This window comes from Phlebotomus argentipes, unplaced genomic scaffold (assembly GCF_947086385.1).
Source record: "Phlebotomus argentipes unplaced genomic scaffold, Phlebotomus argentipes genome assembly contig_6, whole genome shotgun sequence".
NCBI lineage: Eukaryota > Metazoa > Arthropoda > Insecta > Diptera > Psychodidae > Phlebotomus > Phlebotomus argentipes.
In genome coordinates this window covers 1,195,786-1,223,267 of record NW_026776145.1, presented here as the reverse complement: position 1 = coordinate 1,223,267, position 27,482 = coordinate 1,195,786, and the positions used below count along the sequence as shown (strand labels likewise).

General features: G+C 37.7%; 2 protein-coding genes across 2 annotated transcripts in view; both read left to right on the top strand.

Annotated features, from left to right (window-relative positions):
• The window catches only part of LOC132260580 (uncharacterized), a 36,725-nt gene that overhangs the window by 5,504 nt on the left and 3,739 nt on the right, over window positions 1–27,482 (top strand). Inside the window, exons 2-6 of the mRNA XM_059758839.1 lie at window positions 8,004–8,704; window positions 9,400–9,754; window positions 21,118–21,248; window positions 25,772–26,261; window positions 27,307–27,450. Of these exons, the coding sequence (XP_059614822.1) occupies window positions 8,004–8,704; window positions 9,400–9,754; window positions 21,118–21,248; window positions 25,772–26,261; window positions 27,307–27,450 (1,821 nt within the window). The remainder of the gene's footprint in view (window positions 1–8,003; window positions 8,705–9,399; window positions 9,755–21,117; window positions 21,249–25,771; window positions 26,262–27,306; window positions 27,451–27,482) is intronic.
• On the top strand, window positions 22,868–24,610 carry LOC132257092 (cilia- and flagella-associated protein 157). Its single transcript, XM_059753825.1, has one exon. It carries the CDS (start codon window positions 23,066–23,068, stop codon window positions 24,608–24,610), a length of 1,545 nt encoding a protein of 514 aa, XP_059609808.1. The 5' UTR covers window positions 22,868–23,065.

Genomic DNA, 27,482 nt, shown 5'->3' with positions numbered 1-27,482 from the left:
AGAATTTCATCTCACCACGTTCTTCCTTCTGGCTGGCAATTTTCCGTTGGATCTCCGTATTTCACATTTTTGACACATTTGATTGCAAAGAAAATTAGGAGGCGAGAGAGAAAAATCCTGCACATATTCTCTGCACACAATGCTGTACGTGCTTTAGATAAATTGCAAAATTACAATTAATATTTGTGACATTAAATCAATACAACAGTGGATAGGTCTCAAAACTCTTAAGAAGTTCGGCCGTGAACGCAGGCTGAAAAATTATTGTGTAAATTTTAACTTGATTATTCAATTAATCATTGTTGAAATTCAAAATTAAAATCCTACAAATTTCAATTAGGCTATCTGAGAAGCACCTTTTCCACCTCTATTGTAAAATATAACCCACTTTACCCAGCAATTCCCGACGAAATATTCATTTCATTTGTGGTCGTAAATTCTACACTGACGTTTATATTTCCTCACGCTCACCATAGAAATATGATAACAATTTAATTTTTCCATCTGTTGAAAAATAATCCAAAAAGTTTCCAACCCCGTGCAATTAGAATTGGGAGATGGAAGTGCAAAAAATGTTGAGTTTGGGAAGTAAAGCTCTCAATTAAATTTCCAGTCTGACGGGCTCAAGAAGATTTTGCGCGCAAAAAAACATGTTATTTGTAAAAATTGTATTTATTTCGCAATACTTTCCAATTATCTACCTACATATTTATAATGTAATATATGTTAAAAACATTGGCAGACAACATGAATTTAATCCCCTATTCTCGAACTTCATTAATATTCTGCTATAACGTAATGTTAAAGGCATGTTTCTAGAAATGTTTAATTGTATGCACTCTTTGAATTTGGCTAATAGTAAAGCAGTTGAACTGTATCAAAGGAAATCGCACGTGGAGCGGGAATTCTCAGCTAAACAAATGACACCATGAATTTGTAAAGTGGCAAAGAGAGCAAGTTGATATAGCTCGATGGTACATAGACTGTTTGTTTGTACAATATAAACATGTACACTTGTATATATGCATCCTTGGATCCACACCTATATAGAAGAGACTTGTAGTATATGTTTTATTCATTTAGGATCCGGTTCTCTCTAAATAAATTCTCAACTTGTAGAATTGCACTCTCTAATATTTTCAGTATAGACGGATGAATCTTGAGGAGCTGAAGAATGAAAATATGTATATGTGTATTTTGATTACGTTTAACGTTCATGTATTTTGCAAGATTCGCTCGACGACAGCGAAATGTGTCATAGGGATCTGTTTCACATCAGGTATGAATCTGGCTTTCCTCATGTGCATAAATCACAATATATGATTGTAAATTATGTGAGCAAATAAATAAATTCACATTTTACTGATGAAGTGCTTGCCCTATAAACTATGTAGATTAATAAGGCGGTGGAAATATGTATTATCAGAAGCGAAATCTCTGGCAAGATTTTCAGCAAACTCCAGATATTTGGATAATGAATATACATAGTCTACATTTGTTTAGGACAACATATTTTCGCGAAATGTCTGAAAACACCAAAGCTATATTTAATTGTTTTAAAGTTCCAAATGAAAATATGACTATATTTTTTACTCCAGTTAATAAATTTCACTCGCAGCGAGAAAAAGAATGACCTGCAAAAATGTACCAAATATAGGACAATAAATCTCTATTTTGCATTGTCTCACGATACTTTTTCCCATGCCATATGTGTGGTGGAAAAACATATGGCAGTTATATGGAAAATGGAGAGAAAGAATGTTAATATTCTGAGGGCGCAAAACTCTACACTCGCAATCGACAAACATAAATATCAATATGGAGTAAAAGTTTTGTGAATACTCCGGCTACTCATACAAAATGTAACAATATGGCCAACACTATTAATAATATTAACTACATTTTGGCCCGCCATGGACAAAGTCAAAGAGCAACTTTGGGCTGGAACTAAAAACACCAAAATTTTCCCGAGAAGATAAACACAATATATATGTATATATTTATAATTTAGCCATTCTCTCGCCCGATCCAACGGCGAAATGTGAATGTATTAAGCAATCAGGAGTGTGATTCCATCAAATTAATTAAATCCTTGTGGGCCGAAAACTCTTTCGGCCCAGACCACGAGGGAGGCCCTTTGTGCGGAAACTTTTCCCCAGAGTGGAACGTGTTTTGTTGGGGCGGCACTTTTTGAAAAATTTTATCGGGAAATTTCACTCTATCCGTTTCAACTTTTCTGGGGGTGCCTACAGTGGAGGAAATTGCCACTGGGCATTAAAGCGTGTTTGGCAATGCGAAAAGCCCGTCAGATCCTGTCTCTTTCACCCACGCCACCGCCAAATGAGATGGCATCACCCATTTACTGATGTGGCGAAGAAAGTGTGAATATAAAATTCAATAACGAAGAAGAAAGTTGCTTTCCTCCGCTCACTCGCCACTTCTTACGAATGAATAAACGAAGAGAATAAACGCATAAAAAACGACAAACAATTTCATTACTTCATTCTCTCCTTTGCAATATCATTGCGTTTTATCTCCTTGCCGCCTTCAAGAAAAATCAACCATTTTAATCCCCAAGTATACTGTCATAATGAATATCTTCCCCAATGTCTGAAACGCTAGAATGCAGATTATGTACTTCTGCAAGAAATCATGTCTTTTTTAATGGAAATCCAATACATTTCTCCACCATTACATCGGTGACAAGCTCAAGACAAGCGAAATTTAACATTATCTCTTTATTTATTTCAACTTTCAATTTATAGGCATTTGTGATGTTTTCGAAGGATATTAATAAAGAATCGTCGACTTCTTCTTTATGGCACAATAAAATGTGAGATTTTAAAGGAACACATTTCTTTCATTCGGGAAGTATTTAACATTTCACGCAAAACACAGAAATCAATCTTGTTTTTGAAATTTTTCACAAAAACACAAAGTTATTCAGTAACTCACATGCGATATCCGTTTAATTTCGTTGGTAAAACATGTGCTTTTATCCAAAGAAATATTTCTTTTGACAATCTCTAATGTGGGATACGACATGAATGCAATCGCATAGTGAAACTATGTTGTCATTTTATCTCCAAGAACTGACAGCGAGAGGAGGGAAATCGTAAGAAAAATATGGAGTTTGAGGCCATGAGCCACGATATTTGGGTTATATTTTCTCTATTTATGGTCATGCACAGTGGCATAGAAATTTATGCGCTTCATCAGCACAAAGTACCACCCCAACACAATGTCTTCGTTATGTCTCTCGCAAAGGCAGTTTATTTTGTTTGCTTCCAGGAAGGTTATTTGTGCACAACATTAACAATGCTTTGTCCTTGGCTTTCACATCCAACAGATTTCCATGCTTAATGTTTTGCAAGGAAGACTTGAAGAGAGTTATCAGCGATGAGAATACGGAGATCAAAGCGTCTTACATTTTACAAGATAAAGGAAATTGTCAGAGAAATACAGTGCAAAGATTGATTGATTTTACGCTCAAAGCGCGAGAATACTTTATCATCTGGAATCATTCGGAACTGATGATTACAAATAATGGTTTTAATATCATGGAAGGCAGTAGATCCTGCAGAACTTCAAAAAATGCATAACTTTCTGCTTTATTAGTATCAGAGCATAAATGTAATAATGCTTCAATTTATGGGGAACTTGGAAGTTCATATATAATCCAACTTGACCAGCAAATTCAATTGATGCTCAACTCATTCGCTTATTTTCATTGGTGTAATATTTCAGTGCATAGCGCGTAATAACAGTATGTAAAACAAACCCGACAAATCCTGAGAAATTGCTTTCACGATATCTCTAGCCCGGCTGTGGGTACGACACGCCGCCACTATTTTTATGGGAGTTGCTCGGAAAAAGCCAAGTACGATGCCATGTTCTGTAATTCCATTGAGCCAAACTGTTGCATTCTCGGATGTCGGAGGAAATTCCATTCTCTCCTCACTCAGGGCTTCTTTTTAATAAAAATATTATCCTTTCTATTCCATTACTGCATTTTCTCCCTCCGCTGTGCGCCTTTTTCTTATAGGGCATCAGGGACGGAAGAACCCCTTGAAGATAAGGAATTCCGTCCAAGAGATACATTGGCATTGTTGATAGGCATAAAAGTCTAAGGGTGTATTGGGTTGAAATTTCGAGAATGCGATGCGAGGAGAGATGCCGGATTGGAGGATGGAATTTTTTCTCAGACAACATGTATAGTATTTAAATGGGAGTTTGTGGGTGGTTTTTCTATCTCCTTGACTTGAATGAAAAAGTGCCGAAACCTATTGAAATGATATGAGAAATGCTTTACATGGAGGTGGAATTTGTAGAGTGCCGGAGAGGATGTCTGACTGAACCTATTGCTTTCAGCACGATATCTCAATTTCATTTCACTAATATGCTTTCAGTATTGTGTGTTATGGTAAGAGGAGAACAGAATATCTGTATCCGCAAGAGCTATCAAATTTAAAGGACTCGCCTCTCTCCTTTTGAATGTATACGGCAAGAACATGTAAGGAATTTCAAGGAAATTTAAGTTGTAGATACTGAATGCCTGAAAGTATTTATTATGAATACTTTTTACGCTCCAATGAATCAATCTTAATAAATTGTTGGATAACTTTCATACTCTACAATGTCGTGTGTCAAAGAACGAATTTACTCGGAAGGAACTGAATTAATTGCTGGGAAATCACATGAATTCCAGAAATTCCTCTGTCATAAGACTATTTCCTGGATGCATTGCCATACAACAATAGTTTGTATATAGAGTAATACTGATAAGAATTAGGCACTGGTAGATTATACTTGTTATGCATTCATCTTGTCCACAATAAATGATTTGTAAGAAAATATTATCAAGCAGTCAAGATCTGTAATTTTACTAATTGTTTTGAACAGAATTTTTCACGTAACTTTCACATTTCAAAGTTCTTTAGATTTGATGCATCATTCAAGAGGCTATAATGAACTGATATTAACTGATGTAGGCAAACAAGATTGTGTGAAGGTTCCTTGTTCCTTACTTGCTGCAAACTACACAATACCACAACTGATGTACATTTGGAGGAGTGCTTATATCCCGAGGGCGTACAACATTACCATTTGATAAAATATCAGCTTCATATAACATCACCGCATCATCTAATTGATACAATTCATGCAAACGTGTATATATGAATGATGCAACATGTTTACCAACTTGCTTCACAGTTCCACACTCAGTTTCACACACAAACACACACACACACACAGACAATAGTACAAATACAATCAATACATAAAATTTAATTATTCACACCTTATCGGTGATTGCCATTGTAGAACATCTCGAACGGGGCGTTCTGTGATATTTCTTCTTCGATGCGCCCTGAGGGGGTAGACATTTCATACACAGCGAAATTCAAGACGAGGCCGAAGAGCACTAAATGAAAATTATGTATTTGTTTTGGAAAATCGTGACTTGAATTAAATTTCACCAAATTGGTGATTTGATTACTTCACCTTATACTCCATGGAGGGCAAAAAGAATGGGGAGAATATGAGGCAGAATCGGGCCAATTACCAATTTTGTCGAATCTCAGTGACGCAACTGTGAAAAGTAACACCTTCTCGAAAGCACTTCGGCAATACTTTCCCGCCGAACACCCTTTTGTGCTGTGCAAGCGCAATTTTGAGAAGCAGAGAGATTATGCCTTTTGTCAGGTGTGCTAACAATGGCAATAAGTTTATAAAATAAGATCATTTTCACGTAAACCTTCAATGGGAAATGCTAAGAGACATATTTACGTTTCCATCGATATAACCGAGAGGAAAACACTTGAATCATGGTAGAATAGAGGATATTAAAGCGTAGATTGAATACCAGATCAAATACTAAAAAGGTGCCCAACAATTCCCCTGTCACAACACAATTTATATAACATAAGATGAGATTTAGGAGAAGTGAAGAACACTGTGGGCAAAGGCTGGAAATGTAGAAAAAGACAATGAAAAGATATGACAAATGACAATTTTGCCTTAATATCCTAATCAACTCAATGCGTAACTTCTTCATCTCCCGATAACCGCACCTAAACTGTCTCTATTGCTTCGTAATGTGAAATAGCATTAAATTCAATTAACACAAAAGTCAACTCAGCAGCGCTTTTTGGTAAGCTAGAGTGAGGCAAAAGATGCAAATGGAATATTTCAGACACTTTATTATGTATGAATGTTTTATGTAAATGACATTGGAATTGTATATAGACAGAGAGCATTTATTCGGTATAGAGTCATTCTGGGCATTGAAGAAATATACTTTGGTACAATAATGCTTCTGTTTACTCATTAAGCTCTTCATTCCCATTAAATGGGAGTTTTGATGTGTAATGTATATTTAATAAACTACTTAAATAACACAATCAGTGACGTTTCGCATATCTCTTGCACTGCAAGCATATTTCGCATTGGATACATTTCCAAAAGCTTTGTTCTAAAAGAGCTGCCTTATTAAAATCACTTATCGGATGAAAATATTAATTAAATTTTGAAGGATAATAAAAATTGTCTCACTAACCAATCCGCGAAAGTTGTGTTAAATGTAAAAAAAAAATATTCATCCAATTTTTCAATTATTCTTATTTAAACATATAAAATCAAATGCAGACTATGTTGAAAGCAAACAGTGTGCAAAAACCGTATGAATTTCCTATGCAAATTTTCAATCAGTGAAAAATATTCTATTGACAAAGTATATAGTGAAATGGAGAAAGAGCAAAAATTGCATCAAAGCCAATTTGCTGCTTCCTGGAAAAAAGTTCATCATTAAAATGCGTAAAGCAACTTTTACAAGAATAAAAACAACAACTCATTGACAAACAACAATTCATCTTTTCAAGGAAAAGAAATATGAGAAATACACAGAGAAGTTCCTAACAGTTGAGAAGGAAGTACTTTATTATTGTTGCATTTATGAAATCTCCATTGAGAAAGTGGCAAAGAATTTAGCAAATTATTCCAAACGTGTTCACAAATTGACGTTGACTTTTTAATACGATAGGGTTTACAAAAGGACAGAGTTCAATTTGTTTTAATAATAGGAAAATTAATATTTTACTAATTACTGTCTATTTGAATGAAATTCTGCGACGGTAATTAAAAACATGAAAATGACAAAGGGATGCTAATAGGATTTATTTTTGTTGCCAGTATGACATGATATTTTATGTGAAAACTGTGGGTTGAGCGAGCGAGCAAAAAAGCTATAATGAGATTTACGGTAATGAAATTATGGATAAAACGGTATGATGCATTAATTCAAATGCCTTCTGTGTTGAAAGATACTTCAATTATGCCTTTTGTGCCTCTTAAAAGCGGTTCAAGTTCTTTCAAATAAAATGTAACTGTCATTTGCGCTGCAAACTTTGCACCTGAATCTATTCTAAAGTCTAATAGTAAACGGTTAAATGGTCTCTACTTATCGCATGAAGAAGATTGAAAATTTAACTTGGACAGTTCAGATCTTCCTCGTTGTCTGACTGACTGTAGCAGAAGACTTGTGAATTCCACTCTATTCGGCATCATTGAGGCAAAAATGGTAAAAACTACTTTCAACTCAGCCGTTGAACTTTAATGCACAACTGATGTTCACTTTTGCATCCACTTCGTGTGTACATAATTTCGAATAGAATCGACCGAGAGGAGGCATAGCTAGGAAGTGTATACACAAAGAACATGTCTGCACTTACATAAGTAACAAATCCACGTGGGGGCATGTTTGCCAAAAATAAAGAGTAACTTTTGGTGTCATACTTTGGAGTAATTTTCAGAGCTTTCAGGGAAGTTTTGCGGGGTGTGAGTTTGGCATATGTTGTGGCCTCTCTTTGTTCCATGGTGAGAATTTTAATCTCCCACCCGAGAGGCGGTCTCACTTCTCGGCATTGTCCGCGGCGTATTGATTTATCCTTTTTGGCCTGTAAATGATAGTGAAAAAATTAATGGTATTTGTTTGCCAATTACAGACATGGTGAATGCCCTAAAGCGAGGCCGATTACTGGTGCCAGTGACATATACTGCGCTGGAGGGCGATTTACGCGTTCAGCTGCAAAATGTCCAGCTGGACGATTCTGGCCACAGGACTCAGGATCATCGGCTGCACATCACGCGCATAGAGGATTCAACTCGCACGACAGTTAGCACTATCGATATCTACCCAGACCCCGTCTCCAATGTCACCCAGATCACCGTTCCCTGCCAATACTTCCTCCGTGGCGGACTGTACGAGTTCGAGGTAGTGGGCGGCGAATCGCCCGCCCAGCAGGGCCGAGACAGTCCGCCGAGGGAGCATCTTAGGCAGCAGCTGGATGTGAGATGGCCCATGGCGAAATTAAGTGTAACACCGGAATCGATTGGAACGTACCCGCAGGAGCCGGTGGATGCTATCTTGGAGTTTCCAAGTGTTGAGTGTAGCTTCCCAAACACAGATTCACTGGATGTGCCCGAGTTCTGGCTTGAGCTCAACTACTGCGGCCATGAGATTTATTGTGACAGTATGAATGTAACCAAGTCGCAGATTTTATATGCTGAACAAGTTAGGGGTTTCCCACGGACTCGAATCGTTAAGCTGCGATGTGAATTATTTGGTCTTGCCGGACACTATGTGCTCAAATTACGCCCAACCTCACCCACGCCCAACATCGTGTCAGCATCAGCATTTATAAAGGTATATCCCAGTAATTGTCTTCCGATAAGATTTCTTATTAGCCATCATGAAATGCACAGAAAGAAATTGTAAATGTCCTTTCCCTCCATTTTACTAATAATGTAGAAGTAAATTAGGGGTTGAAGCTATTCAGTGTCTTTCAAGCCATTAAGGATTCAAGTTTTCTTTTTTGGCTTTTCTCAAATAGAATAAAAGCGTCTAATTTTCATAATTATCCAATTTCTCAGGGCATGACTTATTTTGAAACAATCCTTTCTGTTAATGTGAAAATTAAGAATAACAGCCAAAAGTACATTGCCGGAGACAATCCTTCTGCTTGGGTGAAGAAATAATTTACCACCAAATGCTCCTATTAGCAGTCCTTTTAGGCCTCGTAGTAAGAAATTAAATTAGCCCATGTACAGCCCCGAAAGGGTTGAAACATCGCCACGGAATTGGGATGAATCGCGGTGGAGCATTTTCTCAGTGCACTCCCAACTGTTGGCCTGGCAGAGGCCTCGGGTGGAAAATGTGGGAAGGCAAGAAAAAGAGAGCGAATGGCTTCCTGGGTGTGTATGTAGAATGGGGGGGGGAAGAGGGGATTTTAGAGCGGAAATGCCGTCGTGGTGGAGAAATTGCATTTTTCCCCGTGGGGCTTTTCCATCTCTAATCTAGAAAGGGAGATATTGCATTAACGCCATGCCTTTGATTCACAGGCTGATTGGAGCGACCAATTTGTGTTCAACGTTCACGCCCGCAGCATATTCCCATGCGATCCAATGACTGGTGGCATTGGTGTGCTGTTTGAGTATCCGGCATGCATCCTTGATCAGGCGGATCGTGTCCGTTTATTTGCTAAATTGCGTGCAGATGTTGCCTCATTGGCGCCACCGACATCCCTGCACTACGTCACGGAGCAACGTGTCGTCCGTGGACAGCATTCCCTGCATTTCGATTGCGACCTGTTCTCCGAAAAATATGTGGAATACTGCTTCGTGTATGTGAGTCAAGCCATCTCCGGTGCAGTAGCGGACATTCGTATGGACTGTGTGCCCACGCTGCCTGTCAGTGGTGAGTTCTGCACTCTTTTCCAACTTTCCCATCCGCATATCGCCCCCTGTCCTGTCCCTGAGGGCCCCTTGAGTACTTGGCCACTTTTAAACCGAGAGTATAGTTTTCGTGAAAAATTCAAGAACACCTCCTTACGACCACGAGAAAGCCAATTAGAGGGAGAGTTTGGTAGAGCATGGCTAAAAACATGTGCCCTCTATTAGCTTGTCTCCTCCAGACTCGCCTATTTGCAGTGAAACTGATAGAATGATTGATACCATGTGAGTCCATCCACTTACGAATAACTTAGTGTTGCTCTTTTTGCACACACACGTCCACTCATAATTGATCCTAATTTATTGATTTTGTACACAGAAGACTCACATGTAGTGTATTGAAATTGATGCTAACTTTCACGGGAATGAAGAAACTTTCTTGGCATCCTCTCTCGTGCTCAATATTAAACAAAGGCGCAAGTATAACAAAAGCCCAGTAATTGCATAGCAAGGGTTTAAATACTACATTCTAAATTCACTGGATTATGTGGAAATTAGTTTTGGTTTTAATATCTGCACATGACATTTGCTGTTAAAGACTTTGTGACTAATTGCACTTGAAATTGGAAAAGTATTAAACTACAATATTTAAAGTAGAGGGAACTAGAGATGAACGAATTGTTTATACATAGTGAATTATAAAGAATCTTCCAGCAAGAAATGTTATAATTCATATTTTGCGAAATATATTATGAAACAAATATAGAAATAATTACAACCAATTAGGAAATTCGTGTAAAAGCTTCGCACGTACAAATGATATACATATAACATTGGTTAAATGCATTTGATACAGTTTTGGTGAAAGTTTTGCTCTGCAGATGTAACGTGAGGATGCTTGGCACCTTCTTCCGTGGTTTGATTACTAACGCAAATAATATTATGCTTTCGCCTTATCCTTGAGATACTCACAAACAAATTAGGTTAATTTTCGGTATGAACAAAATGAAATCTCTCACTAACTTTCTCAGCACGAGTCTTCATACATACACAATGTGTTCATGTAATATTCACATTTAACAGACCCCTTTATTCTACACCTCGCTAGGAGTGAGTATTTTTATTATGGTATCACATATATGAGATAAAGTATCCCTATACATAGATACGTACAATATCTCTGCATATAGCTATGAAAACACTTTGGAAGTTCTTCAGCTTCACTCAACTTGCTCATAGAAAAAGCGTTCACGTGCTTTTGTGGCGGATTCTCATAAGGAAAACTTCGGAAAGTTGCGAATAGGAAGAAAATTGATAGAAATAATATTGCAAATCCGAAATTCATACGTGAATTGGGTATTATATCGAGTTTGTTTCTGTATGAAAGCTAACTGAAATTACTCTTGCTACATAGACTGTTGTAGAAATGCTCGCCTTATCAATATAAATTGATCGCTTTTAAGTTAAGGATATTCTGGGTAAGAAATGTCATATTCCAGCCTCACCTATTGAATGAGTGCACGTTTGGATATGGAGGAAACGTGCCATATACTATGTTATCTGCATTCATGATGAGAGAATAATATCCATGCATTTCATAATCCCTATTAATTATTCGCCGACATGCGCTTTGTCTGCGTGAAATGCAAACGAGGACTTTGTCAGATAACTTATAAAATTCCATAACCACTTTACGGGCTGATATGGGGGTTAATGCTAGCATGAATTTCTCATTCTGTGAGCCCAGCGATTTAATCTTGAATCAAGTTGGAACATTAACTTCCTCTTTGGTTACATAAACTGGCAATTGAAGAAGTATTTTGCAATCTCTCAAGACTCAGAGTCATAAAAGGACGCAATGGCTTGTCCATGTTGTTAAACTGATGCCACAGAAACGGACCACAAATCAACATTAGGCCACATTTTATAGGTCAGTAGAACATAAAAGTCTCATATCACATTTGGTCGAATTGCTTAAACATGGTAAAATCTCGAAACAGGTAGTGCGGTTTCCATGTTAGAATAATTCAAATATCCCAATGTTACCACATTTATGGATAATATAATGGTTGGGGGAGGAAATGCGATTGTACAGGGAAATACGTATTTGTTTAATTTAATGTGCAAAGCATTAAACACTGACCCAGAATTTGTAACCTCTCTCACTGCATTAATTAAAGTTCTTCTTGTTAGAGATGAAATTGCATTGTCATGTAACTCACTCAATGTATACTCATTTGTGAGATACAAATACAACATTATTTCAGGCAATATGCGGGCAAGAGTGGACGATAGAGTGTGTGTATTGAATTACGATTGGTACATATTTACAGTAGTTCAATTAATGGTTCATTAGGATTAGATCAAAGACGTAAAAGTGGAATTTAATCTTACTCTACACTCAATAATAACTATAATATTACAGTCTTTGTCAGGAACATGCAAACTGCAGTTGTGATTATGCTGAATATTGCAAATTTTGCGACATTTTCATTGATAAAAATTTCATAAAAATTCATATAAAACTTCATGCAATGAGCATTTCCATCAGTCATCGCCATTTATGAAAATAACACATTCATATGCATTCCTTTCTGCAGAACGTATCCGAATGCATGAGTGAATAATTTGGATATATTGCGGCACTCTTTCTTCATAAGTCTCTCCTGTATGTGATATGGGATTTTCGGGGTAACTTCCTTGAAGCAATTTTGTAGGGAAGAGGCACACATAATGTTTTTCTTGAGAGGTTTCTATGCAAGAATTTTCCAATCTCATTTTCCAGCAAAAGGCAGTGTCGGAAATTTTCTCTCCATCGCAACCATATGGGGTGAATATGAAGAAATATTGCAAAAGATGGATGAAATATCACGAGAGTAAACAAAAATATATTTTCGGGTTAGTAGAATATGAAGCCCTTTTATGTTTATTTGATAAATAGCAATGGGAATATCTTATCATCTTGTGTGCTGGCTTGGATGTTAGTTTGGATGGTCGGAAGTACAGGTTGTCGCTCTCGGCTTGTACATATTTCTGAGGGCGAGAGGGATGGTTATCTGGGCGGAGTTGCAATGCAAAACATGTTCCTCGGAAAGCAAACTGCGTGGCTCTGCTGTAAACAATAACTATGAAGTATACCTCTGTCCTCGGAGACTTGTCCCCTTTTCTACAAATCACCTCAGTTATGAGCTCTTTATGGCAAGCTATTTTATTTACCGTCTCGCTGGGTGACAATCTATTAAAATTTCATAACACCATCCTATGCAGAAAGTATTATGTTGCAGAGATAGTTATGTTCATCCGTGGCTTCTATTCCCGAACGTAACTACATATGTAATTTCAAACCTGGATCATAAACACAACTACTCTAAAATTTTCTGCGAACTTTTGCACAGCATTTTCACTGTTGCCCTCATTACACATTCATACATTTGATCAAAATACGCGGATTCAGTGGAAAAATCTAAATGGAATTGCGTCATGGAAAAGTAAGAACGTAAAATAAATGAAAATGAACGGAAATATAAAATGCGGTTCAATTATATTTGAAATGGGTTTTAATTAATTCAGATGAAGAGAATGCAAATTGTACACACCAACTCTCAATGTATCTATGATTTTCCACCTAACGAGAAAGCACTCGTTATATACACACGGTGAATGTGTATTAATGCGAATTGTAAATATTGGTGGCCAAGAACTTTGCAACTGACCAATTTTGAAGTCAAACGGTGAATGATTGCAGGTTGTTAGGGACATTTAGGAATCGATATCCGTTTAATACTAGGAAAAGATTACCGAGAGTGTACAATAGATTGATGGTTTAGTTCAGACCACACAGCAATAAATTGAAATAGTATTGTCCAACTTTTCTGCTTGAAAGTAAACTATGTGCAGAGGAGCATTCTGTTAGGATGGAAGAAGAAATTTCCTTTCTGTGAGACATTTCGCTTTACTGATTTCTCTGTCAGACAAATTGATTTGTCGACTATTGTGAACAGCCACCAAGTAAGTTTCAACTTGAGCAGTGGAGAAATATACAATCCTCCTAAATATGTGTACTTGTATGTATATTTATCCTCTCATGTGAAGTATATTTTATGTTTCTTTTGCCATTCTGTAACTTTGCAACGGAAAGTTTCTCTCAATGAGCTTTCAATTGCTCTACAATTACATACCTTTCTGCAATCAATCGGTAACATGTTCGCCATGCAAGCAATACAAGACAAGATACTTATTCGTTACTCGCTCGCATCGCAATATCAGTGACATGAAAGGGAGTCTCAGTGCGGAAAAATATTACTCAAAGGAGTGAAAACTTTGCCATACGAAGGCGGTATCGACGTTGTATGTATATATAAGAATGAATTAGAGGAAAAGTTATTTTATAAAATGAAATTGTGAGATAAAGAATATGTGAAATTGTCAAAAAGTTTCAACTGAATTCATTATTTCAACTTTTCAATTAAAAGTTATATTTTTCTTAATTGACTCACTGCAATCCGTCTTCTATATCTCATCGCAATATATCTTCATTTAATAATTTTAAAATGGCTTTCCAAAATCAATATATCAGTTTTAGATCGTACCTGAAGATACTATACGGACGCATTTTCAATGACTCCCCCATGTATTCCAATGAAGAATTTATTAAGTTATATGAAAATTATGCAAAATGTCTCATGATGTCAATATGTTACAGAAGAGCTTCATATGAGGTGGTAAATTTGCTTTACGTGGAGACGTTAAATGGAAACAAATCTATTCATTTATGCAATTTCCCTTAATATCCTCAATGTTGATATTACCTTGTAAATTTCATGCAAGAAAGTGCGAGAACATGATTTATATTGTCTTACGCTCAACCGCAATATCAAGTGAATTTTACTCACCATCACGCGGAAAGTGTTGCGATGTAAGGAAGAAAATTTTGCAGACTTTCTCATTAAAAATTTATGCTGCTATTCAGCACGGTAAAATGTATGGGAAACTTTTGGCAACGTATGGTTCAGGGTTGTTGGGAAAGAGATTACGATATACAATTGTGATGAGATGTATCAATAGAAGTATATAATGAATATTTGTTGAAAATCATTGAATGTGAAATTTGAGAAAAGATTGCTCTTAATGAACATCCCTTCCTTTCAGTTTCCTGTCGAAGCTCTCTATACAACAATTTAACTGATGGTTTTGGTTTTTTTTCTCCACATTTAAAAGAGCACGATCATGATGTTCATCGGAATCCGTACTATCATTCAGTGTTGCACAAAGAAAGCTTTGTTTTCTCGTGAAAGAGAATTGCACGCCAATTACTGAAAAAGTATTAATGAAAGATATTTCTTCTCCCTCTCTCTCTCACTCTCTTCCCATACATAAAGTAGAATTTATATGTCTCTCAAGAGGAATTTTACTCCACACATTCTGATAGCTTTCGCCATAAACCTTTTTCCTTTGCCCAATATGTGGGTGTCCAATTTACGATAAGGTCGATATAATTGTGGGGTTCTCCACAACCACTTAACGATACACTTGACTCTATTTAATTAATAGTCATAAAAGGGAAAATTTCATTTTGTTTTGGACTTTTCATTGCTTTGCCATTTACACTCCATGGTTCCTGAAAATGGTGAAAATGTTCCTATGGGAACATCCCGAACCATTTCGACGGCACATCATTTGATTAACCAATAAAATGACCCAATTTTGTATGGAAAATTCGTCTTGTGTCTAAATTGGTGTGCCATCGTAAAACCTCCGCAATATGGATTTCACATAAAAAGCGTAATTGTTTGCTAATCCTTGATCCTATAAACCGGTGAATCACAATGAAAATGTGAAAACGATGAGCTCCCTAAATAGATATTCACGCAAAAATTGAGGAATAATAAGAGCTTAAGCAAGAATTGTCAAATAATCAGAGAAAATGAAATTCACATGAAATAACAAATCGAAAGAAAAGTTTAAAGTTGAGCATTGAGAAAGGTCAAATTTATTGAAGTAATAACCGTAGCTTTAGTTTCTCTCCAATCTCTTTCAAATCCCCAGAAGAAGTAAGGACCGAATCCGAGCCAAGTCAGCAAATGGGAGTCGTAAAAATATATTTATAAAAGACAGGAAAATTAGGTGAAATTTTATATCCCTTTTATTAAGTTATTTTCGCATAATACCAAGACCTTTTTTTCACCTCATCCGCTTGTATATCGATTCCTCTTCGTGACCTCCAATTCAAATTGAAAATTATTGCTAGCCACAAGCAAATTTTCACGTACATATATTGCAGAGATAATATTGACATATAATTCACACATATTAATTTATTTTGAGAAGCGTGTCATCATGAAAATTTGTTTTTCATTTCATTCGCTAAATATGGGAATTTATTGTGATTATCCGCAGCTATGCTAATAGCATGGTAGAATTGAATATGATTTATCGGCTATTTCCGATGATGCTCTGTGACTCTCACAAAACATACATATCATAATGGACATGAATGAGAGATGGACAGCCCATATAATAGTAATTTCTTTATACTTTATTTAAAAGCAAGCTCCATGGGGTGTAACAATAGGAAAGCCATGAGCCGATTAAATAGAGTGTGTCGCAATTACATGGAGTGGATGGAGACTGCATTTCACCGCATCCGCTAATCAATTTACTATTTCATTTGCATTTACCACAAATGCATGATAGCGGGAAAAAAGTGAAGCACGATTTCAGTGTTCAGACTCAAAATGGAATGATGGACTCATAACGTAAAACCGCTAACAATCAATCACTTTACCCACAACCTAGAAATCCGATTCAATTTTGGAATCGAATGAAGATTTATGGTCACCATCGTCGCTGTTAAATGCTGTTGGGAATTGAAAATATTTGGAACTTGTGTGAAAAGCTTTGGGACACACCGCAATAAACATTTGCTCAAGTGGGAAATGATGGAACAGACATTGAGATTAGTCGTTCAATTTTGAGCAAAAAGAGTTTGTGCAACTATCAAGTGAAAAAATGTAGATATTGCATATAAAATAGGCTTATTCTTTGACACTGGAATGAATTTTAAAAAATCCCTCCCCCCAATAAACTCAAATTCATAATTTATATTAATATGTTCTGCATAGTATTACATTTATTTAATTAAATGTAATTTCCAACATAAATCAATTGTGAATCTATGCTGATTGTATAGCGTACACTTCATGCTTCAGCATCAAGATGAATTGAAGAAAACTGGAAGCAAATGACGCATGTAGTTTTTTTTTTGCTTCCCTTCTTCTGTTTGTTCAATACCAGAAGACGCAGAAGACAGGAAAGTATATGAAATGCAATGACAAAGGCAAAAGTGACGAAAAAAGAGTGATTGGAGGAGGTGAATGGGCGAAAGTGGCGGCAAAGAGTGTGGTAAAAGCTTTCCTTGGGCGACAGAACCATCGTGTGTACAGTTGAATAAACATTTCCATTTTCATATTCAAATTTAATGGCAACACAAATCACCGCATCATTTTGTAAAGTGAATCTTTTGTAGGCACTGGGCCCACAATTTACCTCCATTATCGCCTTTTTCGCATCTTTTCAGCTCATATTGTACCCACTGGAGGGTCGTATATTTATCACCCACCCATTGTATTTGCCATGGTTTCAAACACGTTACTTTTCAAACACGTTTCACTATCATCATAATCATACCACGCGGAGAAACATACGCACAAAATGTTTTTCCGCCATATCTTCCATCCATCGTTTAAGAAATTCTCCTTATTGCTCTCAGATTGGAAATTCCCATGTACTTTGTGTTCTTCATTCTCACTTCCGTCCCCCACACTCAAGCGCTCAAGGTGCAAATTGTGGGAGAGAATTGGGATCGTTATAATGTTATTATACAAAAAATATGTCTGGAAAATCTGTTCAAATACTCTAAAGACGTGAACCTGATATGCCTTCCATTCTTGCATGGTGAGTGCCTCTTTGATGGAGCTGCCTCACCTAACCTGGGCCTGAAGGATACTCATTCGCACCGACAGCTCACGGGGAAAAAACTGCCATTTAATTTTTCCTCGAAATTTCCATAAACGAAACAAATATTTATGATTTTATTTATAAATTTCTACATGCCAAGCAAAATTTCACCATCAATTTCCAGCACAAGCAAGACGAAGAAGATTACAAAGGAAAGTGATATAATGGAAATGTAATTGGTTGAGATTTACATTTCACTCTTCATAGCAAATGCAGAGAGGAAATTTAATTATTTATCATGGTTGACATAATAACAAATAATCCGTAACAAATGATCATAAGATTTCCCATTGGCGATAAACACTCCAACACTTTTGATTAATAGGCTCTTGGAGATAAGTTGGTGGAGAGAAAAGTTGTGTATTGCCATAAATTCATCACAAGTTGAATGTCAATGATGTCATGTTGATGGACTTAGGAGAAGGTGATAATCAATCAAAACTTTGCTCCATTTCCCATATTTTAATATCATCCCACAATATCATATAGATTTCCCTACATGACCAGAATACTTTTCCTTCTAAACTACTCACCCATACTTTCGCACTTTGCCGATAGGCAACAATATAGCAGCTCACAGAAGGGTAGCAAAAGTTTTGCAAATCAACACAATCTTCCTTAAATTTTCACTGATTATGATCCTTGTTCGAGATTTGTCTAGATTTTTGCGATTCAATGCAGTGCAGTGCCATGATTACTGACATCCATCTCTAACACCTATTCTGAGAGTTATCATTTCGCCGTAAGCGTTGACTATGATAAAGTACATACATATTTTCCTTGAGTAATTGGCGAAACTCACCAACTGCAATATAAATCATGACTGTGTATCAAGTGCATATTTTCACTAATCGATAACAGCAGACTTACACTGTGAATTTATCACAAAAAAGAGATAATAAAAAAACAATCATTTGATGAATATTACAATCCTAGGATTTAAGTATTACGAAATTGAAGGGAAAAGCATAGAGAATGCAACATAATATTAATTGTTCCATTGCAAAAATGACAATAGAATGAATGGAGAGATTTTCCAGGATTTTCTCTTATTGTTCCAATCGATTTTCCCTTTTGCCTGTCCTTCCAGAAGTACTCTTGTCAGTCGCTCAAGAGCATATTGTTAATCCCAAAGTCAATTTTTCATTCCATTCAATTTTCGTCTGAGGACGCCAGATCACTATCTTCTGTCGTTCGTAGAATCTGTGTTGAAAAATCGTTGTTCTGGCATCCAAGAGAGGCATACATAATGTCGGTGGTGTTCATACAATTTTCACACAAAGAAAATTGAAATATGAAAAGGAATTACATCACAGTTTTTGAACATTTGAAAATGTGCAATCAATTGTACTCTGCAAAATCAATATGCTATTTTGCAACATTTCATGATTTATCAATCAATGGTATTGGATGACTTAAGCTCACAAAGACATTACTGTAAATCCGTCTGATATTAATTAAAAAGTTAACGAGGACAGTCAGCAAACCAATTTCCCATTCCATGGGAAAAATAAATTCTATCTGCGAATTTGCGGAATTGGAAGAACTAGGAATACTTTTCCAGGAAAATTAATTTTATTGCGCACACAAAAGGGAAAAACCTCTCCAAATTCCATTGTCAATTACATTGGTAATAAACACTTAGGCGGTTTCACCAGTTGATATTCGTAGGCTTATGCCTCTGCAAATATCCTGCCAATGTTGCATGCCTCGTATAATCTGTAAATTTAATTTCTCTCCGACTTTTCCTCCTTCTGTGTATTATGGAGCATCTCTCTTGAGTGAAATAGTATAAATCTCCCGTCCTGTACTTCTGAGGACTTCTTACATTATAAAACCATCAGCAATCGGCTTACTGCACTGCAACTAAACTGCATTGAGAGTTGAGTAAGCCTCGGGTTTCAATTTCTGTCGGTAACATCGTACTTTACGTTTGCATGTAATATATAAATAGTATGTATGTATAAGAAAAAGTTCAGGATGGTGAATTTCCCAACAAAAATATAGTATTTACTGTTGAGAAAGAACCTTTGCCCAGGGATACACTTTGGCGGGAAAATAAATGATTTTGTGCGCAAATAAATTATCTAAATCACTCTATGCCATAATCAAAATATTTGTGAACTACAACTTTGTAACAACAGCACAGAAAATAAACCTATTAGTAAAAGCGAGAATATTGTAATTTAAACGAACTAAATAAACTTGAGTTTGCAAGGTTTTAAAGTATCTTCCTTCTCTGATTTGAGTTACGTAAATATAAAATGGTGCCCTAAGAAAAAATAAAGTCTTGAAAATTCTCATAAAATTGTATTTCCTTTAAAAAAAATTAGCGTGCTTTATCATTCCGAATAAAAAGCAGTTGAAACATGCTTTTTAAATTAAATGAACGTATTCTCTCTAAATATTCTGCACATCCAGATTGTGGTTCACAATTTCCCGATAAAATATATTTTATTCGTTTGCATTTTGCGGTCAACTCATTGTAATAATAACCCAATTATGATGTGTGAGCTAATATGCGAAATATGCAGGAAGCAGTGGAATTATTTTCTGTTTAAAAAGCAAATAGTTTTAATAAGTCTTTTAGTCTTTGCAATTTCTCATTTGCTAATCTCATTTTGCTATAATTTGCAAAATTAGCAACACACATATAATAGGAATTGTCTTGATGCTGTGCAGATATCTTTACGGAATGATGTACACATGAAGGTAATGAAATTCTGTGAAAAGAATGCACGGAAAATCACTCACTATGACACTATAGTTTAGAGGACAATGAGTTGGATGCAAATAGACAAGTGAATGTGTTCACTCATGGAATCGCACAAATTGCGGATGTGGAGTTTTCACCACATCTCGTACACATACACCCCATCCACATTGCCATGTGACAATGAGGTGAACGCCTATTGGATGCATGGCAAAACAGTGAGGGGCTCTGTGCTGTCTGTGAATGCGATTTGGCGAACATATACACCTGATTCTCTTAATACGTGGTAAATGCAGGAAAAGCTCTGCAATAAGGCATGCAGGCGTCCGGGAATACACGAAAGTGTCCGTATACAGTCACTTTTCCCCACGAAAGCTATTTGGAACTAACACAGAGTTATAGACGGCACTGAAAGGATAATTAGAACCCGTGTCACAGCGGCGGATATTTTATTTACCAGCCAGCCACTGTTATTGCGACCGGAAAGCCATCGCATTTATAATTTGGTGATTAATCAACATTTGTCAACTGCGACAGGATCAAATAATCATTATTTAAAAGTTGCACAATACCCGCTATAAAAGCTAAAGTTTTGATGGTATACAAAACAGTGAATATGCTCCGTTTAACGCTATATTTTTCCCTTCTCTTCTTTGCAGAGCAAGACACTGGCGGTTGGGGACCCTTCAGCGAGTGGACACCGTGCTCCACAACGTGTGCCGGGGGCACGAGGAATCGTTATCGATTCTGCGATTCACCACCTCCGCGATACGGAGCCAAATTTTGCGAAGTAAGTTGCACCATTTAAAGAAAGATATGAAATATTTCACAAACATTTTTCAATGAATAATTTAGGTGCATGAGGCTAAATTTGACTAACAATTCTACATATTTAGTTTGCTCTTAAGCTTAAGAATTAACAACTCTGAAATTATTTAAATTGTGATATATAGTTGAAATTTTTCTGATTTTCATGAAAATCAAACAGTTTAAAGTGAATGACTTGGCACTTCCATTCTATTATCTGGGATTATGGGTGGATGAATTCGAGAGAAAAAATCATGCCATCCACGCAAAGAGCCATCAAATCCCAATCTTAAATTGGAATTTCCGAGAAACAACACCTCTGTTTGGTTTGTCAAAATTGAGTTTATTTTCCATTCCGCGCTTTTATTCCTCCATCTCAACTTCTCTCATACGTTTGGCAAAGCCATCTCATAAAATATATCACGAATTTAACTTATACTACGTTAAATCATGTATATTTATCGACAATTAGTTCTCGTCGAATGTGGTGACGAGCGATAACCATTAAAGAGCTATTAGATTTGTAATTCAAAATCAATAGTATCAGCATGTGCTACAGTGATTAAACAGTGCTTGCCATCAACTTTTCCTCTCTTGAATTCAGTATTTATGAGTCTGCAAATGATTCTGTGTGGTATTTAGGGGGATTTCGTGCAGTGGCATCCGTGTATGAGTTAGATAGAGCTTGTTTCGCAATCCGTCTTACTTGAGCAGCAATATCTATGGGGTAGACCTTATAAACTCATTTCGCATAATTTTCCTAGCTAGTCCTACAGGGCTTGTGCCACCTCACCTCTTGTGCTGAGCAAAGTGTGCGATGTGTACGATGTGAAGATTTATGGCAATGTACGCATTCAAATTCCGAAAATCATCATTTCACTGAGGAAGAGCTTTTAGGATGCGCGTTTTCGAATACAATGCTCAGTGATGCAATTTCTCCTGGGTGGAAAATTTCTATTAACGTGTATTGTTATGATTAGGGGAGCTCTATAATTATTTATTTGCACGCAAATAAAGTCAACAGACATCGCACAAAATACCAAAAATGGATTTTGTGCGCGTACAGTGAAATACAACGTCGAGAAAATTCCGAATAAAAGCAATTGTAGACCCCTTGGCGATTGCTTTTTGCTATGAAACACATATAAGGTGTATGTATTCCGTGGGAAGATATCTGCTGGGGAACCACGGCTAAATCGGAAAATTAATCAAAATACAGGGAAGTACGGCCAAAATGTATCCCAATGTCGAGCCAAAGTGGAAATGCAAACAGTTGTATGTGTAAAATCTCTATACTGCGTGGCACAAATGCCATTATGCAGAAAATCTGATTTGTATCAGGAGTGTATACAACCAAGTGCGGGTTCGATGGCGAGGTCCTCAAGACGAGAGAGCAGAACCGTGTAGTGTTAAATTTTCGTATTATTTATTGTTGCGAATTGGGAATTTATTTGCCATATTCGCGAGTTGTGTCGATTGAGGAGTGCCGGGAATCAATATCAATATTGCCTGGCAGTTGATGTGGCTGAGGGTAAGTTTACAGTTAGATGCCGCACTCGACTTGGTTTCCATAGTATCTCAAATAAAATTTGTTTTGTCAATAGGGTGGGATTGAGTAAAAAACCACACTTGTGTGCTGTGTAGGTGGGTTCTTGAGCTTCGAATAACAGGCAGTGGTTTTTCCACCGGAGAATTGTGTACAAGCTTTTTCCTGAGAAACCCCCGTGGGTGAGGGATTGTTTAGTTGCAAAAACGACGTGGCTGAAACAACACTTTCTTCCTGGGAGTTAATTGTGCGATATGGCTGGCAAGAAGAAGAAGGAGAAAAAAAAGAAGCCGCCCAAGGAGAAGAAGGAGGGCGACACCCTGCCCAGCCTAGATAAGCAATTCTACGAGCTCACCATTCAGGATCTCAACAACAAATTGGCTCGGTTGAGAACGCACAACGCCAAGGTAGAGGAGCAGATTGAAGACCTTGAGGCAAAAATGAAGCAGTTGCAGGAGGACAAGTCCGACATCACAGCATACCTCAACAGGACATTGCTTGAGAAGGTGGATGTTATCCGGGAGCTGGAAGAGAAGCTGATAGAGTTGAATAATGTGAGAGAAGAGGAGGGCAGAGAGGCTCAGAATAGACTGAAAGAGTGGGATTCGAAGTATAAGGCAATGTATGATCAGCTCACCTCGGAGATTAAGCTGCTGACGGGGAAACTGAACTCACTGGAAGAATTCAGGATACAGAGAGATGAAATTCTGGCAAAGTTTGATGCCCAGGAGGCGCAGCTGCGGGATCAGCAGAGGAGACATGAGGACAAGTTGTACGAAATGGAGAGGAACAACGTGATTGGGAAGGACAGACTGAAGAAGGAGGTGGAAAGTCGACTCCTACAGCTTTCTAATGAGTTCACTAAAAGCACCCATTTAAGAGTGGCCGCTCACACTCAGCGACTTGTCCGGGAGAATATAGCACTGACAAATGAACTGGACAAAATCCTGGTCACACATGAGCGTCTTCAGGAGGAAAAGCGGAAGATGCTGGCCACGCTGACGGAGCTGAAGAGCCAGGCGCGGGTGAATGCCGTGGAGAAGGCGAGACTGGTGAGGAGCACCCAGGAGCAGATTGAGGTCATCGATCGGATGGCGGGACAGTACGAGAATCTGCAGCGGAGCCATGAGGTGTTGATGGGAAAGGCGAGGACACATGACAAAGCAGTTGGACGGGAGAAGGCAATTGAGCGTGAGCTGTCGGAAGCACACAGGAGAATCGAACACCTGGAGCACACTCTGCAGATCATCAATAGCAATCGAGAGGACTTAAGAGCTGCCTCGGTGCGCTTTAAAACTGAGTCCCAACACGTCATGTCCGTGCTGAAAGCCTTGCAATCCAGCGTGAGAAAGGCGTTGCTGGATGGACAGCAGCGGAATATCTTGCATGAGATAATGAACATTCTCACGGGACTCAATGCAATTTCAATCACTGATTCGGCCGAGGCAGTATCTATGGTCAATTCTATTTACAATCACGGAGATTTGGGCTTTCTCTTCAGCACTGATGACACTCCGTGCCGTCAAATAGAGCAAACACGAGTTGACGTGGCGGAGGAAGAACCACAACCCCCAGAACCTGTTCCCACCACAGGTGCTTTTGATGTGAACGTTGACAAAGGTGTATCGAAGCGCTACTCGAGCGGCGCAATTATTGATGTTGGCTCCGCGGCATTTTCAGAGCAATTCTCACGAGACGATGCGGATGACAGTGGCGAGACCAAGGATAGTGAGGATGACACGCCTGCGGATAGACCATCTGACGCTCTGTCGAAATTGTCAGTTGAGCAGGGGGAGTAGGAGGAATCACCAATTTCCGATTCAATTAGAAACACTGACAAATTGCTCATTCCACTATAGACCGGAGAGTGGGATGCATCTGTGGGAAGGCGGAAGTGTTTAAGACTTTTCATCTCAGCTGGAAAAATGCCCACACCATCCAATTAAATTCCTAATTTGCTATATACTTTCTACTCTACTTTCTGTTCAATAAAGAAAACTTTATTATTGCTGCAAAATGTGATTATTTGAGGGTGTCAAAAGTATGCGATGCTTGGAGAATTGGCAGTTTTAGCTTTTAGAGTGATGACTTTTTCACATTTACGCGAGTTGTCTCGACCAGATTTCATATTTTGAGTCTTGTTTTGAGTGATGAAAATTCTGAACGTTACAACCATCACATTAATCATTGTTTATAGATAATCACGTTACATATACTGATAAATAGATCGAGTCAGCTGTTCGTTTAACGAACTGATAATTTAGACTGTCATCAAGAAATAAAAGTAATATTTTATTCATTTCAAAACAAAATATAAATGTCGATAACAGACGCATAAATTCATTGATAAAAGAACATCCATTGAATGCGCGAAATTGATCAACAATTACCTTTTGTACAGCACAATTTATCGAAATTGTAATTCAGTCTCATGAATATTTCCTCGATGTATGGTAAATCAACAGCCTTTGTACAACAGCATTCAATATGAAATGTGCTTTGTGAAAAACAAATCTGCAAATGAATTCTTTATAATTCACTCAATTTCCAACCAAAATTAATATTTCTGTGCTATTCAGCGAACTCTTGATTCATTTATCATTTACGCTTTTAGGATACTGTATTTCATGGAAAACTTTTAGCATATTAACGCAACAATATTCCAATTTCCTCTCCTCTTCTATTGAGTTTCAGTCAATAACCCGCGAGCAAAGAAGGGGACATTTACCATCGCCGCCTATCGGAAGCTGGGTAGAAAGAATGGAGATGAATCCCAGATTAACCCTTTATATTATGGCGACTTTCATTTCCCGCCACTTCAGCTTGCTTTATCATCATTTGTGACAGTGTCGCTAATGGTGAAATTATTCTATGATGTCTGCATAGGTCGCAGCTGTAAATTAAAATATCACAATGCATGGCGAAAATTAATTCCTCTCCAATTTCTTGCTCATCAACAGGGTCCCGCCGTGGAGACCGAGCGCTGTGGTGGTCCAGAATCTGGCACTTGGGAGTGCCTCTATGGCTCGGGCAACTCACTCACTGGCGAGGTGCCAGCCGACAGGCCAGAGGTGATAGCGGAAATTGGGCCAGGTTGTCGCTGTGGATGCATTGTGCATCTGGGAGCTGTGAAGTCTCGCCGTCTTATCGCCTCCTCGTCACGCAGCTGTCCAGGCAGGACGTTCTGGTTGGTACAGGCAGACGACAGGTGTCACATCCGCTTCAAGCTGGACTTCTTCCGCCTGCCGTGCGCCTCGCAGTACCTCAAGATTCGCGATGGCGACTCCCTGGCATCTAACTTGATTGGAGAGTTCATTGGAGGATACACAAGAGTGCCGGATAGCGCCACAACCAGCGGCTCCCAGATGCTCCTCGAGTTCCTCTCCGATGAGCTCGCGTCGATGGGCGAATCCTGCGGGGGCGGCTTCTTGGCTCACGTTCAGCAAATATGTACGTAATGTTGGGCAAAATTCTGTTGATTCTTTCTTGAGGAACACGATTTAATTTACAATTCAGTTGATGTGCACCGAAGCTGCATCTCATGATGCTTTGAATACTTGAGGAAATTTTAAAGTATGACGTTAAAAGGTTGAATTAGACTTTTTCAGAAGTCAAAACAGTTTCTATTGCACAATAAACACAGAAGTAACTTGTATGCGGACAAGCTTGTTGATAAAATATATAAACATACGAATAGCTATGTTATCAATGTGGAAGTAAGTTTCTGCTTTGAAGCGTGCCTCGTACTCTTTAATTCAACATGTTTAAAAAATAAACTTTTATGAGGATATAAAATGAAACTTGAGTTAAGAGGCAAATTAAAGTCTGTAAAGTTAAATTAAATTCTTTGAATGAAATGAGTCAATCAAGTGTTAGCAAAGTTTTTAAAGTCTTCTTAATAACTGATCTCGCTTAAGCAACAGAAAGAACAACTTTTTGAAGCATCATTTTTTCCTTTTTGAATCAATTTAATTATATGTAGATACCTAAACTTTTGTCCTGTATTAAGACGTGCAATATTACTCTAAACTATAGCCAGATGTCTTTGGCGTGTATACACCGCCTTTAACCATCCATTTCAAACGAGACTCTTTGATGAGTCAGGCATTGAATGATGCTTTTGACAAGTTTAATAGAGAATTACATTAATCTTGTTGGCAGAAACTTTGCTACAAAGTATTGGTAATTATTCATCGGGCATAAATTGCACCTGGAGCGAGTGGATGGGGGAGGAAATTAATATATCTCACGGAGCTGTGGAACTGATAATGAAATGTATCTTCCGTAACTTTCTGCTATCGTGACACCTTCCAACTTTTTTTTTCATTCAATTTAAAACCTGTCGGAAGGCGCTTTTATCTTTGATCTGCAGCACCTTCCGGTCTCTTGCAAGGGCGCAAAGAAAGGCGTTGTGCCATAAAAGAATCAACTGTGATTTCTAATTTAAAGTTTCTGAGCATTTGCATCCACTGAACGTGGCTTCTTGTTCAACTAGGTCATCAGAATGCAAGTTTTCCTGTAACTAGCAGAGCCATCATCCCAATTTCCACGATAGAATCAATTGCCATGAAATTAACCATCGCTCATGTGGCTGCCATCGCCTTTGTGAGTGTGATCATCGTTGTGAGTCTTATGCTCGGTGAGTTTCCACTGCTCTTAGTGCCTGGCACC